This window comes from Chiloscyllium punctatum, chromosome 27, assembly GCF_047496795.1.
Source record: "Chiloscyllium punctatum isolate Juve2018m chromosome 27, sChiPun1.3, whole genome shotgun sequence".
NCBI classification, from domain to species: Eukaryota; Metazoa; Chordata; class Chondrichthyes; order Orectolobiformes; family Hemiscylliidae; genus Chiloscyllium; species Chiloscyllium punctatum.
The window spans coordinates 45,608,047-45,628,053 of record NC_092765.1 but is presented as its reverse complement, the minus strand read 5'-3'; the positions used below and the strand labels follow the sequence as shown (position 1 = coordinate 45,628,053).

Genomic DNA, 20,007 nt, shown 5'->3' with positions numbered 1-20,007 from the left:
ACAACCCTAACAACCCTAGTTATTTAGTTCCGTGAGGCACTGTCAAAGTGAACAAAGACAAAATATTTTTGCAGAGCAAATACTGAAGCAAATACTGAAAAGATGACTTATTTAAACATCTTAACTTCAGCAAATAAAATAAAGTTAATCAAATCCAGTCCAACATCCAAGATAGGGAAGAATAAAAATGAATGGAATGAAAGCATTAAACCTCAATGTTAAAATAATAAATATTAAATCAAAAATAAATATGAATCAGATATGCTAAATACAAATTAAAGCTGACACTTAAATTTACATGTAATATTTTAATGAGGTTGTTAGTGTTCAAAGTTATTTAAAAACATTTAATGTCTGAAATTAATAGTTCATCTTTAGAAATTCTAAGTTCTGAAGCCCAAATCTTGAGGCCAGCTCTGTTCTTCAATATTAAAAGCTGAACAAAGCTTTGTCTGTTTGATCAGATGTACAAATATCAACTGTCCAACCAGATTTTTATCCAACTGCCAGCAAGATGCCTCAGTGTGGCCCAATGGCTCTACTGCCATAGACTGTGATACCAGTCACACACAGTGAGCCTACTTTAGCCTCACTGACTGGTTTAAATTTTGCAACATACTTACTGACCATCTACATACCACGTTTACATTCCCCTAATTTCCACCCATGGCCAACTAATCAGTTTGAGTTCCAGTTTTACCTGGTGTGATTTGATTTTCACAGATGCACATTCAAAAATTATGTTAAGAAAACACTTGTATAAAACTTCCACCAGTTCACTGGTCTGCAAAAATTCACAGCCAAGCTAACATCTCTGTTACCCCTTATCCCTATGCTTTTCCAAACCTCCATCCAGGTTCTGAAGGTCACAAATGTTTATGAATTATGAGCCACAGCCTGGTTGCTTAAATATTTACTATTTACAATGAGTTAAACTGGATGCAACGGTGCCAAAGTGCACAGAATTGTACAGAATGGGAATTCAGCTTTCAGAGGGTGTCACAGATCATCCATCATGGCCAGAAGATCATCTCCTTTACTGCAGCTGTGCTTCGGCTGCTCCTGGACATGGAATTCTTCCATTATTCGAGCTAATTCTTCATGCTGCTGCTGGTCCTGCAGAGAAGAACAACACATATGGTCCAAGTGGCAGTCTGCCGTTTTACTCCTTAATGAAACAAGATCCTTGATTGACTGAGAGAGTAAATGCACTGTCCATGATGTGCTATTACTTGTGCCTGAGGCAAGATCCATGTCTAAGCAGGCCCTCCTCAGAGAAGTTGGTAGTGGGGGAGCAGGACAATGACTGTCACTGTCCACTTAGGCTATGAAGCAGCTGAGGAGCCTTCTGCTCTTGCCATTCAGTGCCACTCTGAGTGACTATGTGGGGGCACAAACCAGGATTGGGCTTGTATGTTACTACCTAACCCCTGCTCATTACTTACATAACAAAATGAATTCATGTGCCCATTTAGCCGAATTAGCAAAGGGTCTGCTGGTGCCCACAGGTTTGAAGATCTTTGTTGATCCAGTGCTTTCAGCTTTCCAAAGCTGGAGAAGGAAGTTGGGAAGTAGGGCATCACAGATGTGTCCAATCATTAAAATAAAAGGGGCAGCTTTTGCAAATAGTGATCCAATGATATTCGCTTACCTTAGAGACCTGTATGTCAATCACCTCATCAAAATGCTCTGGAGACTTTATGGCTGCTGCTTGGCTGTAACGATAAAAATAGGTCAGAATGAAATCTCTTGGGACAAACAGCCTGTCTTAGTACAGCCCTACTGACCTCACTGACCGATTTTAACTGTGATATATTTTCTGACCATTCATATAGCTTACCCTTCCTCTGGCTTCCATCCATGGCTATCTAATCAATCACAGTCCCAGTTTTACTTGGTGCGATTTGATTTTCACAGATGCGCACACAAAAAATATCAAGAAGACACTTGCACAACCTATACAGATCTTCCACCAGTTCACTGGTCTGCAAAAATCTTTGACAAACAGCTGTCCCTTGCTCATCCAACATTAGTAGGAGAAGTGTTTCTGTCTTCCCTTTACCTGGTTAATTTTGTTGTGTTATAGTGATGCTCTGGTTTCTTACTGACAGAGTTTTAGGGTAACACAGTGGTACAGCTGTCTCCACTGAACAGAGGTCTGAAGACATGGCCCAGACGGAGGCAGTGATGGCAAGCATCTTAAATTGCCCTTTCTCATTGTCCCTCTAACCTTACAGCACGGTATCACACCAACACAGTTCCTGTGTGTGCTGAGGATTAAAGTATTCCAAGATGTTTTACTTGCTGCTTGGGGTTAACCTGCTCTATGTATCATTCCCCAGCTAAGCATATAAACAGGTAACACTGCTTCTGACTAGAAGGTACAAGGTACTGGTGCCAACTAGACTCTCAGTTGTAACATTCCAGCTCTCAAAGGCAGAGTCAGATGTGAAAAATTCATTTTCAAAGCATCTTACAGCACGGAACGTGACCATTCTGTTCTTCACGCCCAAGTGTATGTGCACAATGGAAAACATACATGTGGATGCTGAGGCGATAAAGTATGTGAAAGTTGATCTGCACAGGAAAGATGATGTATAGATACAGTGCGAGTAAGAGGAAAGGACCATGCACAAGAGAAAGAGCCGTGTATGTTTATAAATCTTGTTCCTGTGAATGACACAAAACAATATTGCCAACTTACTCCTCCTCTTCGTCTGTGCCAAACAGATTCAGCCGAAATCCTGGTTCAGTGCCCACAGGCTTTTTGATCTCTAGACCTCCCATTAACTGCGCCAATAAATTCAGCTCTTCCTTAGCCAGTGGGTTGGGTGCTGTATTCTCCTGAAACAGCATAAGGAAAGTGAAACGTTGAGAAAATAAAACAAGCAAGAACATAGATGATTATAGGGTTGAAATCTAACACAGATGTTGTGACAGCATCAGTATCTAACTTTTGAGACAATGTGCTAATTTACATGGAGGATTTTGGGTTCTCTCTCAGCAGAGATCATCTGGTACTTATTGGCAACAGGATTTTAAACAGGGGTGCAGTGACTGGCAAAGGAAAAATATATTCTTGCCTTTGATGATTTTGGGGCTTACAGAGAGGGGCAGCACAGAGGCTCAGTGGTTAGCACTGCTGCCTTGCAGTGTCAGACACTCAGGTTCAATTCCTGCCTTGGGCAACTGACTGTGTGGAGTTTGCATATTTTCCCCGTGTCTGCATGGATTTTCTCCGGGTGCTCCGGTTTCCTCCCACAGTCCAAAGATATGCAGGTTAGGTGAATTGGCTATGCTAAATTAGTGTTAGGTGGATTAGTCAGGGGTAAATATAGGGGAGTGGGTTTCTCTGCGGAGGGTCAGTGTGGACTTGTTGGGCCGAAGGGCCTGTTTCCACACTGTAGGTAATCTAATAAATGCTCAAAGTGTAGTGAATGTTATATCACTGATTATCCATTTACCAAAGCAGGAAGTAAGAGTCTGTCAGTCTTCCACAACTGTTTATTTGTATTTATTAGTTCAATACAAACTCCTATCTGCTCTCTCTTCTTGACCAACTCCTTGGTTTCAGAACACATGAAGAAGGGTCACTGGGCCTGAAATGTTAATTCTGTTTCTCTCTCCACAGATGCTGCCAGACCTGCTGAATTTCTCCAGCAATTTCTGTTTTTCTTACAGATTGCAAGTATTCACGGTTCTTTGTTTTCGTTGAATAATTCGATGTAATTGTGAGAATGTGTGCGTGTGTCCGTTGGGGACAGGGTACAGCTACAAGTTGTGCACTGATTGATTTGAGGCGGGAGAGAAACCTTTTGCATCTCTGTGAGGTATATGTCAAGTCAACATTTTTCATCCTGGTGATGCACGTGAAGGTAAAAGCCAAGGTTGGAAGCAGTTGCGTTCCCTTAGACCATCACAAGATTTTAAATTCAGGCCCAATGCCAGTGCCATCTCAGATTGTATTTGTACTTCATTCGTGAGCATGATTATTTCTGCCGACAAATAACTACATTTGGTAGCTGTGAGATCCCCTTATTATAAGCAAATTTATATTATATATTGATCTGCATTAGAACAGACGTCCACTGCATTTAGTCAGATTGAAACAAATAAAGGAATAAATTAGTGCTGTATGTTTTATTTTCCTGCTTAATGGTTCATTTGCACAGCTAGTGGAATGACTATACATAGGTGGTGAGATCAGTAACAGTAGAACAGCAACTGGGAAGGCAAGTAAAACAGACCACCATAAAACTAAACGGCTTTTCTTTTAAGCTTATTTAATTTGATGCCTGCTGAAATGGGGAAATTATTTATGTAGAGATAGAATACAAGTTGCTTTAGTAAACAACATTATGATTACTGGCGAGGAGAGTAAAGGGGAAACACTGTTTTGGAAAGTGGGAGGAATTTTTAATTGATTACTATAAGAATTGTTATTCTGTGATGGGTGCAACATGAGTCACATTTGAGGGGATACTATTCCTCACGTTTGTTTAAAGTAGTAGTTGCCTAGAAAAAGAAAAGCCTTTATTCATTTGTGTTTTTAGTGAGTTCTTACAGTAAAATGTTTAAACAAGGTGAAATCTTCACGTAGTGGCTGCAAATTCAAATCTGGAGCTATTTTCCCTGGAGGAGGAAGCTGACAGAACGTTTGATCGAATGTCTGAGGGGGCTAGGCAGCAGATAGGGAGAAACTTCTAATTTTTTAAAGGACTGAGAACCAGTGGATACAGACTTAAGGTGGTTAGCAAAAAAAAAATTAGCGACATGAGGCAAAACTATTTTGTGCAGATAGTAGTTCTAACTTGGAATGCACTCCTGCGTACATAGGCAAGGGCTAGACAGAAACCTTCAGCAGGCTGGACTCTGGCTTGTTTTTTATTCATTCACGTGATGAGGTCATCACTGGCCAAGCCAGCATTTATTGCTCATTCCTAATTACCCAGAGGGCAGTTAAGAGTGAACCACATTGCTGTGGGTCTGGAGTCACATGTCGAACAGACCAGGTAAGGATGGCAGTTTCCTTCCCTAAAGGAAATTAGTGACCCAGATGGGGTTTTTCCGACAATTGACAATGGATTCATGGTTGTCATTTAGATTCTTAATTCCAGATTTTTATTGAAATCAAATTCCACCAACTGCCATGGCAGGATTTGAACCCAGGTCCCCAGGATGTTCTCTGGATCCGTGGATTAACAATCCAGTGATAATACCACTAGGATGTTGCCTCCCTCATAACACAATCCTGATCAAACTCAATATATAAAATTGATTCCCAATTTTGAATGATATTGTATTGTTAATAATAAATTTATCAAATCCCAACAAGAAACATTCAACATCCATCATTATTTTGTATATTTTCCCCTTCTCTTTTGAGCACTTGAAATGTTGTAAGATTCAAGGCTCAGGGTCTAGTGCTGGAAAGTGCGACTGATATAGATTTTGTGTAGCCTTGGTGGGACAAACGTTATGGGTCAAAGGGCTTCTTCCACACTGTATGATTCTACAATAACAAAGCACTGCATTCAGTTCACATGTATATTTTTAGAAAACTAAATCTGGCAGAATAATATTACACTCTAGAAACAATCTTCAGGCCACTAAGTTTATTTCATTTCCTGAGTTTTACTTCTGCATCTGTTGCCTTTTTGAAGTAAGTTTCAGAAATTCTCTTCTCTGAAAAGTCACAACCTGCAGGAACACAGCTTTTAGGTTCATTAACCCATATACTTACACTTCCATAATTCTGCTTTCAGAATTAATGTTTTGAGTTCTGTGACCCGTCATCAAAACTGGATGCTACCAGACCTGCTGAGTTTCTCTATCAACTTCTATTTGTGTTTCATATTCCCAGCATCTGCAGTTCTTGGTATTGGTTAATTGATACTGTTTTAAATAGAACTGCCAAAGTCAACAGTTCTAAGTCTCACTCACCCCCAATAATCTTCAACCCCCTCTCATGGAATCACAGAGCAATTAGAGCAGGATAAAATTGACAATCAGAGCTTCAAATGTCCTGCCCAATTGCAAAAGAAGAGTGCACATTCCAATGCACTAGAGGCTGCTCCACATATCAGAATACTTGGACCAATATTTATAAAGGCCAAAGAATGGGAAATGCTGTGGTTTAGCTTGGGAAGCTAAGAAAATTAGTTGTTTAGTGACTAAAATACTCACTCTTGTGGAGGTATGGCATATGGGATACAATTTATCAAATCTTTCTTATAAAATTCTGTACAATGGTGTACTGAAGATAAAGTTAAAAATCACACACCACCAGGTTATAGTCCAACAGGTTTATTTGGTAGTACAAGCTTTCGGAGCATTCTCCTTCATCAGGTTGCTAGTGGAGCTACACTATAGGTGATCCCTACTACCCTATACACACACATACACACTCAAGCAGGCCCTCTCTCATACTCATGCTCTCTCTCAGACACACACTCACACTCATGCGTACACCTTCTTACAGACATATTACTGGGTCAGGAGAAAGTGAGGACTGCAGATGCTGGGAATCAGAGTCAAGAGTGTATTGCTAGAAAAGCACAGCACAGCACCTGAGGAGCAGGAGAATTGACATTTTGGGCATAAGTCCTTCATCAGGAATGAGACTTGTGGGCCGGGGGGTTGAGTGATAAATGGGAGGGGAATGGGGCTGGGGGAAGGTAGCTGGGAATGTGGTAGTAGATGAAGGTGCAGGTGCAAGTGATAGGTTGGAAAGGAGGGTGGTGTGGATAGGTGGGAAGGAAGGAAGATGGACAGGTAGGACAGGTCAAGGTAGCGGAGCCGAGTAGAGTTGGAGGTTTGGGACTGGGATAAGGTAGGGGGAGGGGAAATTAGGAAACTGGTGAAATCCACACTGATCCCATATGATTGCAGTCCCAAGGCGGAAGATGATGAGTTTTTCCTCTAGGCATCAGGTGGCAAGGGTTTGGCAATGGAGGTGGCCCAAATCCTGCATGTCCTTGGTGGAGTGGGAGGCATAGATGGGGTCCATGCAGGTGCCCATGGCCACCCTGTTGGTTTGGAGGAAGTGGGAGATTGGAAGGAGAAGTTGTTGAGCATGAGGACCAGTTCAGACAGGCAAATGAGAACGTCAGTAGAAGGGTACTGGTTGGGTCAGCGTGAGTGGAAAAAATGGAGAGCTTGGAGGCCTTCTTCATGGCGGAATGATGTCTACAGGGACTGGATGTCCATGGTGAAGATGAGGCATTGGAGGCCAGGGAAACAAAAAGCTTGGAGGAGGTGGAGGGCGTGTGTGATGTCCCGAACACATGTGGGGTGTTCCTGGAGTGAGGGGTCAGGATGGTGTCAAGGTACGTAGAGATGAGTTCAATGGGGCAGGAGCAGGCTGAGACAATGGGCATTCAGGTTTGTGAATCTTGGGGAGGAGGTAGAATCAGGCAGTGCAGGGTTCGCGGACAATGAGGTTGGAGGCTGTGGATGGGAGATCCCCAGAGGTATTGAGGTTGTGGATGGTCTGGGAGATGATGGTTTGGATATTATTCTGTCGTGTGAACGCGCGCACACACACATATATATAAGTCTATGGTGTGAATTTGCATTTGCAGATTTGTATTGGCAGATACATGCAATTTTGTTCAAAAAGCATACAATCTGGAAGCAGTCAGTCCAAATGACATTTTATATATTTCAACTTTGGAAACAGAACCAGTCTGATTCAAGGTTGGAATACAGACAGACTCTAACCTCACACCTCTAATATATTGTGTGAGCTGAGTTGTCACTTTTTTTATAAAACCTTAAATTATCTCAGAAATGTGACTTGAAAGCACTTCTGGGATTAACATATTAATGAATCGAAACCTGCAACCCATTCTAAGTGATTAAAGACTTAGTAGCAATCTAGGTTTGTTCAATATATTTCTTCAGTTGTATGACATTTTGATCTTTTATTATAAATTCGGTGTCCTACGATCATACTCCACTCGCTATCTGATGAAGGAACAGCACTTCTTCCAAATAAACTTGTTGGACTATAATCTGGTGTTGTGTAATTTTTAACTTAGTCCACCCCAGTCCAACACCGGCACCTCCACATCGGTACTGAAGATAGTAGACCCACTGAATTTATGGAGAGAGCACGTCATTTATGGAGAGAGCAACTCTCTGATTATCTTACTGAAAGAAATTTATGTAGGAAGATAATGATAGGGTCTTGGAAGAGGAACATCTTGGGACCACAAGACTTGGAGGTTTTTTGACTGTGTTTTGAAATTTGGTTGGATATACAGATTCTAGTCTTTATTTAAAAAGAGAGAGAAGGGAATCTCTTAATTGTATTTAATTGTAGGCAGATAGTGAGTATTAACTAGAAATTCACTTCAGAAATTCACTTCCTATTAAGAGACTGACTGGAGCTGCAGCTGTTGGGAGATGTGGCTTACATTCAAACATGTCATTTGGATTGATTGACCTAGAGTTGAAAAGATAGCCCTGCACATTACAATAAGAGATGTAACTTGCAAACTTCTCAATATCTTTTCTTTAATCTCCTGTTACCTTCCTTTAGGTTATAATACTTTTTTCCAGTAGCCAGCAGTGGGAGGAGGGACAGCGAGGACCAGGGGCCTGCTGGGAAGGTAAATTTAAAATGATATAAACTTAGCTCGTGAATAGGCAGAGCGCACCCTGAGCAGGAGCAGACACAGGACTGCTGAGTACGTGACGGAATATTTCTGGGTGGTTGCATTACTTAAAACACTACTTAGGTAGTGTCTCCCTCCCATCCTCCTCCTCTAATCCTGTGCACTGGATTGGGAAGGTAACTCTTTTTTTAATTCTTTATTTTTCTAGTTTTTAGGGAATTTAGAACAGTGGGGATGGCGGCTAGGGCAGTTGAATGTTCCTCCTACAGAATGTGGGAGGTAAGAGTCATCACTCCAGCTCCTCGATAACCACATTAGGGAACGAGAGCTGGAACTAGATGAACCTTGGATCATTCGGGAGGCGGAGGGGGTTATTGAGAGGGGTCATACCTCAGGTACAAGAAAGAGACAGATGGGTTACAGTCAGGGGACAGAAAGGGCACTGGCAAACAGTGCAGGGATCCCTGCGGTCGTCCCCCTCAATAACAAGTATACCGTTTTGAATACTGTTGTGGGTGGGGGGGAAAGACTTACCGGGGTAAGCAATGGGGTACAGGTCTCTGGCACAACGTCTGACCCTGTTGCTCAAAAGGGAAGGGGAAAAAGAGCAGAGCAGAGTTAGAGGGACAGATAGGAGGTTCTGTGGGAACAAGACAAACTCACGGACGGTGTGTTGTCTTCCAGGTGCCAGGGTTCGTGATGTCTCGGATTGTGTTTTGGGATCCTTGAGGGGGAGGGGCAGTAGGCCCAAGTCATAGATCACATAGGTACCAACAACTTAGGTAGGAAGTGAGATGGGGTTTTAAGGCAGAAATTCAGGGAGCGAGGGTGGAAGCCTAGAGACAGAACAAACAAGAGTTGTTATCTCTGGTTTGTTGCTCGTGCCACATACTAGCAAGGCAAGGAATAGGGAGAGAGAGGAGTTCAACATTGGGGTGGTGCAGGAAGGAAGGTTTCGGATACCTGGATAATTGGGGCTCATTCTGGGGTAGGTGGGGCCTCTATACACAGGATGGTCTATACTTGAACCAGAGGGGTACCAAAATCCTGGGGTGGGGGGAGGTTTGCTAAAGCTCTTTGGGAGGGTTTAAACTAATTCAGCAGGAGATGGGAACCTAAATTGCAGTTCCAGTGTCCAGGAGGTTGAGAGTAGTGAGGCCAGAAATATGGTTTCAAGGTCGCAAGAGTTCACCGGTGAGCAGAAAGGTGGTTTGAAGTGTATCTACTTCAACGCCAGGAGCATCTGGAATAAGGTGGATGAACTTGCAGCATGGGTTGGTACCTGGGACTTCGATGTTGTGGCCATTTCAGAGACATTGATAGCGCAGAGACAGGAATGGTTGTTGCAGGTTCCAGGATTTAAATGTTTCAGTAAGAACAGAGAAGATGATAAAAGAGGGAGTGGTATGGCACTGTTAATCAAGGACAGTATTACGGTGGCAGAAAGGATGTTTGAAGACTTGTCTACTGAGGTAGTATGGGCTGAGGTTAGAAACAGAAAAGGAGAGGTCACCATGTTGGGAGTTTTCTCGAGGCCTTCGAAGAGTCCCAGAGATGTAGACAAAAGGATAGCAAAGATAATTCTGGACAGGAGCAAAAGTAACAGTGTAGATGTTATGGGGGACTTTAACCTTCCAAATATTGACTGGAAATACTACAGTTCGAGTACTTTAGATGGGTCAGTTCTTGTCCAATGTGTGCAGGATAGTTTCCAGACACAGTATGTAGACAGGCCAATAAGGGGCGAAGCCACAATGGATTTGGTACTGGATAATGAACCTGGCTAGGTGTTAGATTTGGAGGTAGGTGAGCACTTTGATGATAGTAACCACAATTCGGTTATGTTTACTTTAGTGATGGAAAGGGATACGTATATAACACATTGCTGGGGGAAAGGCAATTATGATGCAATTAGACAAGATTTAGGATTCATTGGATGGAGAAGGAAACTGCAGGGGATGGGCACAATTGAAATATGGAGCTTATTCAAGGAACAGCTTCTGCATGTCCTTGAGAAGAATGCACCTGTCAGGCAGGGGGGGAAGTAGTCGAGCGAGGGAGCCATGGTTTACTAAAGAAATTGAATCTCATGTCAAGAGGAAGAAGGCGGCTTATGTTAGGATCAGATGTGAAGGCTCAGTTAGGTCACTTGAGAGTTACAAATTAGCCAGAATAGGTCAAAAGAGAGAGCTAAGAAGAGCCAGGAGGGGACATGAGAAGTCATTGTCAGGTATGATCAAGGAAAACCCGAAAGCTTTCTATTGGTATATTAAGAATAAAAGAATGACTAGAGAAAGATTAGGACCAATCAAGGATAGTAGTGGGACATTGCACTTGGAGTCCGAGGAGATAAGGAAAATACTAAATGAATATTTTTCGTCAGTATTCACACTGGAAAAAGACAATGTTGTCAGGGAGAATACTGAGATATAGGCTACTGGACTAGATGGGACTGATGTTCGCAAGGAGGAGGTGTTAACAATTCTGGAAAGTGTGAAAATAAATAAGTCCCATGGGCCAGATGGAATTTATCCTAGGATTCTCTGGGAACTCAGGGAGGAGATTGCAGAGCATTTGCTTTGATCTTTACATCGTCATTGTCTATAGGAATATTGCCAGAAGACGGGAGGATAGCAAATGTTGTTCCCTTGTTCAAGAAGGGGAGTAGAGACAACCCTGGTAATTATACTCAGTGAGCCTTACTTCAGTTGTGGGCAAAGTATTGGAAAAGGTTATAAGAGAAAGAATTTATAATCATCTAGAAAGGAATAAGTTGATTAGGGATAGTCAACACGGTTTTGTGAAGGGTAGATCATACCTCACAAACCTTATTGAGTTCTTTGAGGTGGTGACCAAACAGGTGGATGAGGGTAAAGCAACTGATGTGCTGTATGGATTTCAGTAAGGGGTTTGATAAGGTTCCCTATGGTAGGCTATTGCACAAAATACAGAGGCATGGGACTGAGGGTGATTTAGCGGTTTGGATCAGAAATTGGCAAGCTGAAAGAAGACAGAGGGTAGTGGTTGATGGGAAATGTTAATCCTGGAGTTCAGTTATTAGTGGGGTACTGCAAGGATCTGTAACCCTGTACTTTCCATGGCTAATCCAACTAACTACACATTCCTGGTCACTGGGGGCAATTTAGCATGTCCAACCCACCTACCCTGCACATCTTTGGACTGTGGGAGGAAACTGGAGCACCCGGAGGAAACCTGCACAGACACAGGGAGAACATGCAAACTCCACACATACTGTCACCTGAGAATGGAATTAAACCTGGGTCCTGGTACTGTGAGGCAGCAGTGCCAACCACTGTGCCGCCTAAAATTCATGATTAATATTTGTCAAAGAACACTACATGAACAGAACGTTCTGTAAACTATATTAGGGCTTGAATTACATTCACATAAGATCCTCCAGTCTGTTTCAATGATCTTAACCAAGTCTAATGGAATAATACCCTTTAAGAACAGGATAGTAGCATCTGAATTGAAATTAAACCCCCCTGTACCACAGTTCTAAAGGGGGCATAGGCTGCCTCCATTTCTTCCTCTCCCATCGACCACCCAGTCCCCCTCCACTGCCTTTGTCATTCAATTGGCGGAACTGATCCGTACGCTGAACAACTTCTTTCAATCCTCCCATTTCCTACAACCTACATCCACCCACTAATCTCCAAATCCAGCACATCATCCTCTGGAATTTTTGCCATTCACAGTCAGACCCCACCACCAAAAATATATTTCCCTCCCACCTCTAGCTACATTCCGTAGGGACCATTCCCTCCGCGACTCCCTCATTAGGTCCACACTCCCCACCAAACCCCTCCACACCTGGCATCTTCCCCTGCTGCTTAAAGAGTTGGCAAAACCAGCACCCATATCTTTCCCCTCACCTCAGTCCAAGACGCCAAAGGATCATTCCAAATCCAGTAGAGATTTACTTGTACATCCTCCAACCTCATTTATTGATCTGGTGTTATCAAGGTGGTCTCCTCTACATCCGACAGACCGATGGAATATCTCTGGTCTGTACACACCAAACAACCCCACCTTCCCATGGCCATCCAGTCCAACTCCCCTGAGGACATATCCATTATGGGCCACATCCATCACCTAAACTAGGCCACCCGCAAACTGGAGGAGGAACACCTCAGCTGCCTACTATCGCATGGCATGAACACAGAATTCACCAGTTTCCATATCTTCCCTCCCCCCACTCCATCCCAGATCCAACCCTCCAACTCAGATCCATTCTCTTGACCTGACATACCTGTCCATCTTCCTTCCCACCTATCCATTCTACACTTCCCACCGACCTATCACCTCCTACCTTTGCCCACCTCTTGCCATTCCATCGACCTTTTCCCTTACCCCACACCCCCTCCCTCTTATTTATTTCTCAGCCCCTTTCCCCCTCCCCAGTCCTGAAGAAAGGCCCTGCCCGAAATGTCAACTCTTTTGTACCCAGGATGCTGACTGACCTGCTGTGTTTCTTTCGATACCATGCTTTATCAACCCTCTTTCCTGGATACCAACTATCAAACTCTTTGGGGTTCTTATTTTCCAGTAACTTTGGCCTTCTCTCAGTCACTTTCTCTCTGTTTCCTGTCAGTAATCCTACTTCCATCTGTGGCCACTGCTCAGAAAAACTATTTCCCAATTAATTTATAACTGCACTTTCAAACTCCCAAGTATCCAATCTTTGGTCTTCTATTCACCATGATATTTCTGGAGCTACTGATCTGTTCAACTACACTGTAACCTCCTGGAAATACTGTCGGACAACCTGCATCAGACAGAGTGCACAAGTTAACATTCTGAAGAACATCTGAAGCATTTCATCTGAAACCATCTTCCCTCTATGAGTTGACAGAGGATGGTCTCAGCTAAAAGTCTGATCTGCATTTTCATACCTGACCTCCGTAACATTCCTCTCTCTAATCTGCCCCAGGTCCAAAATCCTTTGAACAATTCAGGCCTTCTGAATATTCCTATTTATCTCCTTCGGCTCTAAACTGGAATTCTCTCCCTAAACTCTCCACCTTTCAATTTCACTTTCCACCTTTAAGATACTTCGTAAAACCCACTTCATTGATCAAGCTTTTGGGTTATCTTCCTCCGAGGCCCTTTATATGGGTCAGTGTCAAAGTTTGTGTATCAACTCTCCTGTGAAGTACCTAGAGATGGTTTATCACGCTAAAATACATGTCATTGTTGCTGCTGCTGTTCAATCCATATTTAATTTGCAAAATGCCTTGTTGTGCATTGTATATCAATTCACACAGGTATATGGGAAACACATGAAAGAAAATGAAAATGAAAACAAGAGGAAGCTAGAAACAGCAAATAGCAGTGGACTGAGCACTGACCTTTGTACGTGCAGCTGAATTCTTTAATGTCCCTGACATATGTGTTTCCACAGGCCGCGAAACACTGTACCTGTGGCCATTCAGATAATGCATGAGATTTAAAAAGGCACACAGCACAACATTAACAAACAAAACAATCTGTTGTATCTATCACTCAAAGATTCAGCAGCAAAATGTATATAATGAGCAGGCACCACTGGCAGCTCCCTGGAACAATGAATGATTTTTCACACTCATGATTAAAGCACAGACTAGGCATTGCTTATTCTGCATTCATTCTTGAAAATATAGGAATGAATAACAAATGAAAAAAATCGAGCTATTAGCTACACAAATTATAACATGGTGTGGGAGTTTGCCATCGGTTTCATCCCATTCGATCCCTTAATGTACACATGATGTTCTCAGAGATGGCATCTTTGCACGTTAATTTAACAAATGAATACTTACTTAAACGTGAACTGATTCATTACTTAAACATGAACTGATTCATGTTGGTCAACAGAACTGTGGTTCCTTTAGAACCCTGTGCACAGCATTTCTCTTACTCAAATCTACGGGTCCGGAGAGGTCATGGTCTGCTCTATTGTACATCGGCCTAGACCCCACCTATCTGAATCCTACAGCATCCTGAGGAACAGCATCTCCAACCTAAATGGCTACAAGACGGACAGATAAACCAGTAGCGCTCCCTGATACACACACATGCCACATTAACCCATTCACACACCTCCTTCATGCAAACCCCACTCCATACACCCTTGCCCCCCCATCTAAATTCAACAACCCATCTGTTTCCTTAGCTGACCTCTGCCCTCTCAATCCCCTTGCCCCCCCATCTAAATTCAACAACATCTAAATTCAACAACCCATCCGTTTCCTTAGCTGACCTCTGCCCTCTCAACCCCCATGACTTCTCACCCCCTGTCCCCACCACTCTCTCACCCCCTCTACCCTCTCAAACATCTGCCCTCATGTATATTGCATGCCAGCTCCTGACTACTGTTTGGAGGCATACACAACTCCAACTATGTTTTTATTAACCATTGCGGTTCTTCAATTCTCCCCACACAGATTTTACACCTTCTGACCCGACTTCATTTCTTGCTAATCATTTAATTTCATTTCTTACCAGTAAGGCAACACCCCCCTACCCCGCCCACCTGTCTGCCTGTTCGATAGGACATACAGCCTCAAACATTCAGCTCCCAATCCTGATCCCCTTGAAGCCACGTCTCTGTGATGCCCACCACATCATACCTGGCAATTTTGATCTGCTCCACAAGCCCATTTACCTTGTACCTTATACAGTACTGCGTGCTTTCAGATATAATACCTTCAGTCCTGTATTAACCATCCCTCTTCTCATCGTCACTCGTTTGTCCAGTGTGCCTGCCAAACTCTCTCCCCATCCCCCCCTCACTCTCATCCCTCAGCTACGCGCTCAACCTTCCCTCTCTACACTTGCAACCCCCATCACATCCTTACACCACCTCCATCCTCTTCTTGTTTTTCACTAACTACCCTGTAACTTCTAACTTGGCACTGTTTAAAACTTTTCAACTGATTCAACCGTCTTTTGTGCAACCTCAAGTCCTTACGGTAGTTTATTTTCTCCTATTTTGAGTGACGGTTAAGTGAGGAGCCTTCACTTCATTTAGAAGTTAAACAGTGAGAGTTGTGGCAGGATATTCACCTCCAGCTCAGCCTCACACACATAACATTGCAGAACAGCACTGCTATACCTTAACCCTCCTGGTCCATGAATGCTAAGACCAGCTGGAGTGATGAGAATAATGAGTAAATCTGGAAGGTAACGGCATCACCCACTGAGGGACTGAGATACGGGGTCCAAAAAAATCAAACCTGGGACCTGTTCGTCTGAATCTCTGAGTGCTACAACAGCAATGAACATTTGTGTGTGTATAGGGGCAACAATATCACGTGGCATCTTAAGGTGTTTCAGAAACATTTTAAAATAATATGACATTGAGTCCTGTAAGGCAATATTAAGACAAAGATTAGTCAAAGCAGCAGGTTTTGAAGGAGGGTAGTGAATTAGCAAAGCTGAGAGGTGTATGGAGTGAATTTCAGGGCCCACACCACTGAAGGCATGGCCACCAGCTCCATTCCAAGGAGCATCAACACTTTGGAAAGTTGTACAGATATAGGAGATCACAGAGAACAGAGCCAGCCAGGCATGGTGGGATTTAAAAATAAGGATGGGAGGTTTAAAATTGAAGCATTGCTTAACTGCGCGTCAGTGTAGGTCATATAGCACAGGGGTGATGGGGGCACAGCATTTGGTCCAAATGAGAACTTTAAGCAACAGAGAACACCAAATGAATAATTTTGAAATAGCCCCCCTTGATTCTTGGTTCATTCCAGAGGGTTCCTATTATAAAGCAGGAGACTGTTGGGCCAGCCTAGAGCCTCTGGGTCTGGTACCCAAGAGACCATTAGGATGTGATAATGATGCAACTTACATATTAGTGCCAAGTTTAATGACTCTGTCACCAAAGAGATCGAAAGATCCTTCTGTCAGCACATTCGTGTAACTGCCACTGACTGGGAAAGTTGCTCGTTTCACCTCTTCTCCATCATAGTTAAACATTCTGTAACAAGTGGAGAAATACTAGATGTCAGTATTGTCCTTACCTGAGAAGCTTCCAAACATCAAATTCCAATCACTTTCATCACTGTAAAACTACAGACATATAGAAACTAGGAACAGGAGTAGGCCATTTGACCCCTCAGGCCTGTTCCACCATTCCATAGGATTATAGTAGCTCCACTATCTCAATGCCATATTCCCATTTCTTCCCATAAGATGCCTTTAAAGTTGCACTTTGATAGATACTCATGTCTTTGTGGATTATGCAGGAGGGGTTTGATGGAAAGTTTGATGTATGTAAAAGCTGGAATAGACATCACAACATGCTCAGCTCATGTCTATCCATACATTCAATGTACTGTAAAACTGTCCCAGGGACAACTTTGTGTAAGAGTTCAGGTTTTTTTTAAAGCATATGGAGACTGAAAAAAAGAAGCCAAAGGCTGCACAACACAAGCCAGCATCTTAAAAAAGACGTTAAGGGAATACTTTGTAGGGACACTCTTCAATAAGGTGATTCCCACAAAGAGAGCTCAGCCTGGAAGGTTCATCAGTCTTCTTTCACCTTCTTACCACATAGTTTCAACAATTTCTCAACCATTAAATTTAGATAAAATTATTATATGGTCTATGATATGAACACATTAGAGGATGCTTTGGGACCTGTCCAGAAGAAACAAGCTACTTAGCTCAGGAATTTCAGGTCCGTCTGCTCTCCAAAATGTATTCAATTTGGAATATTAACAGCAGTGATGGTTAATTGGAGTGCAGACAGACATAGGTCCATGGAAGTTTGCATATATGGTGCAAGAGGGAAGGGTTATAATTCCTGGGACACTGGGACCAGCTCGGTGGAAGATAAGCTCTTAAAAGCATGGACAGATTGTACTTAGCTAAAGCTGGGCTAATATCCTTCCAGGGTGATCTGCTGGTGCTGGTAGGGAGGATGTATACTAAGTTGGCAGGGATGTGGAAGCCAAGAAGTAATATTAGAGAGGTGCACAGAGTACTGGGAGAAACAGATGGAATTAAAATAGGCAATACTAGTTTAATAAGGGGCATCAATATGAAGAGAAAAGTAATACATCGAAATTTGGGTGACTGTGCAGGTATGTGAATGTGGAAAATGCGGTAAACAACTTTGCGGAGCCACTGGCAGAGATGGCCCCATGTGGAAATGTGATACTGCAATAATGCAAACCTGACTCAAAGGAAGGCAGGCCTGACAGTTAGATTTTCCTGGATACAAAGCGTTCAAGAAAGATAGGAAAAGGAGGACAGAGAAGATGTCCAAGATGGTCCAAGGACAGAACAAACATACTTTGCTAGAGTCAAGGAACATACAAAAAAGTTGCAATTAGATTACTTGATGTGGTGTATAGGCCACAAGTGGGAAAAAATGTAGGGGAACAATTCATAAGCCAACTACTGAAATGCAAGATTTCTAATATATTTCGAATGAGGGATTATATTTATCCAAATATAGACTGGAATATTAGCAGCATATAGGACAGTTGGGTTCTTCGGTTATGTTCAGGACAATCTTCTACATCAGTACATTTCCATCCAACAACAAAGCAGATCCTGCTGGACCAGGTTTTTGGAAGCATTGTGGCCCATTGAGGATCAGGTTTCAACAGAAGATGATTTAGGGGATAATGAATAAAGTATCAGAAGGTTTCTGAACAAAAGGGAGGGTCTACGTCAGTTGGAAAGCAGGAGAAACTAAATAACAATAAACAAAAAGCAAATGTTATGATTCTGCAATTCATACCTACTCTAGATTTTTGATTTATCTTTCCATGTTCCATTAACAATCACTCTGGCCTTGTACCATTAAACATTTATTAATTCCAAACTATCAAAGACCTCCCCTTTTAGTGTTCTTCCCACTCTCCTCTCTTTCACTTGCTTAAAATCTAGAGCATCTCTGAAACATTTCTCAGTTCTGAAAAATCTGTCATTGCCCCAAAATGTTAACACTCTTCCTCTCTCTACAAATGCTGTATGACTGACAAAGTATGCTGAGCATTTTTGACTTGAAACTTTTTTTAATAGATATTTTTATTGAAGAACAAGGAAATTTTTAAAAACTTTTTTTACAAACTTACAAAATAACACAAACAAATATAAACACTAATGTACAATTAAATATTAAATAAACAATAAGCAAAACACAACAAACAAAAAAAGGAAAAAAAATCAACTAAATACTAATCTAACCTACAAATAACCAAAGCATATCATAAAATATCTTACATTACTCAAAAGAAAAGATAACATAGTAATTAAATAATGAAGTACATGCTCAGAATGAATTAACATCCAGTCATAATAAAACCCGTATTCATACAGGATTCCTCCCCCCCAGGGGCCCCTGGACCAGCCAGAACCACTACCACAACTAGATAAAAGCCCTTGACAATATGGCCGAAATATATGTATCTAAATAATTCAGGAAGAGCTGCCATATTGTATAGAATAATTCAATTTTTTGGTGCACCATATTTGTGAGGAAGTCAAGGGGAATACATTCCATGATTAACTTTTGCCAATTTGAAAGTCCTGGAGGGCCCTCAGCTACCCAGTTTACTAAGATATTTTTCCTTGCACAAAAGGAGAGAGTGGAAAATAATTTCCTCTTGTGCACATCCAGGGAGGGCAGGTTCAAAAGCCCAGGAGAAGAGATACTGGATCTACTCCAATTTCCGCTCCCAAGATTTCTGTCAGAGCATTTGCTACTCTGATCCAGTATTTGCGGATCTTATGACATGTCCATAAGCAGTGTGTGAGACTGCCCACTTCTATTTTACATTTAGGACACATTGGAGATGTTCCTGCCCTAAATTTTGCCAATCATTCCGGTGCTATATGAGTCCTATAGAGTATCTTTAATTGAATAGCTTGGGTTCTATTACAAATGGAGATCTTTCTGGCATTTTCCCAGATGTCGTCCGACATTTCTGAAGGGATTTCCAACCCCAATTCCTGATTCCATGTTTTAAACAATTGTTCCATGTCTTTCGATACTTTGTTTTGTAATGAGTGATAAAGGGTGCTGACCGAGGGTGGACCCATTGGCCATAACACTCTTCTTTCCCTATCTGATTTATAACAGCAATCTAATAACGTAGTCTTCTTCTGTATGTAATCTCGAATTTGGAAATATCGAAAATATCTCCATTAGGCAGTCCAAATTTCTGGTGCAGCTGTTCAAAAGACATCATAACCTTCCCATCGAACAGATCCCCTAAGCAAGAAATACCCCTGGACCTCCAGGTTTTAAATGTAGCATCTGTGAGCCCCGGTTGAAAATCCCATGCTCCCACTATAGGAGTATAAGGGAAGTTGTTTGTGAATTGCCCTCGTCTTGCCGCATTATCTTCCAAGCTTTAACTGT

At 42.2% G+C, this 20,007-nt stretch overlaps 1 protein-coding gene across 4 annotated transcripts in view; it reads right to left on the bottom strand.

Moving 5' to 3' along the window:
- Positions 1-293: 293 nt before the first annotated feature.
- oscp1b (organic solute carrier partner 1b) overlaps positions 294-20,007 on the bottom strand; it is a 78,029-nt gene continuing 58,315 nt past the window's right edge. For all 4 annotated transcript variants that reach the window (XM_072548603.1, XM_072548601.1, XM_072548602.1 and 1 more), the window contains 5 exons: positions 16,480-16,608; positions 13,994-14,063; positions 2,705-2,844; positions 1,652-1,715; positions 294-1,116 (listed from right to left, as the gene is read on the bottom strand). In XM_072548603.1, the coding sequence (XP_072404704.1) occupies positions 1,000-1,116; positions 1,652-1,715; positions 2,705-2,844; positions 13,994-14,063; positions 16,480-16,608 (520 nt within the window). In that variant the 3' untranslated portion in view covers positions 294-999. The remainder of the gene's footprint in view (positions 1,117-1,651; positions 1,716-2,704; positions 2,845-13,993; positions 14,064-16,479; positions 16,609-20,007) is intronic.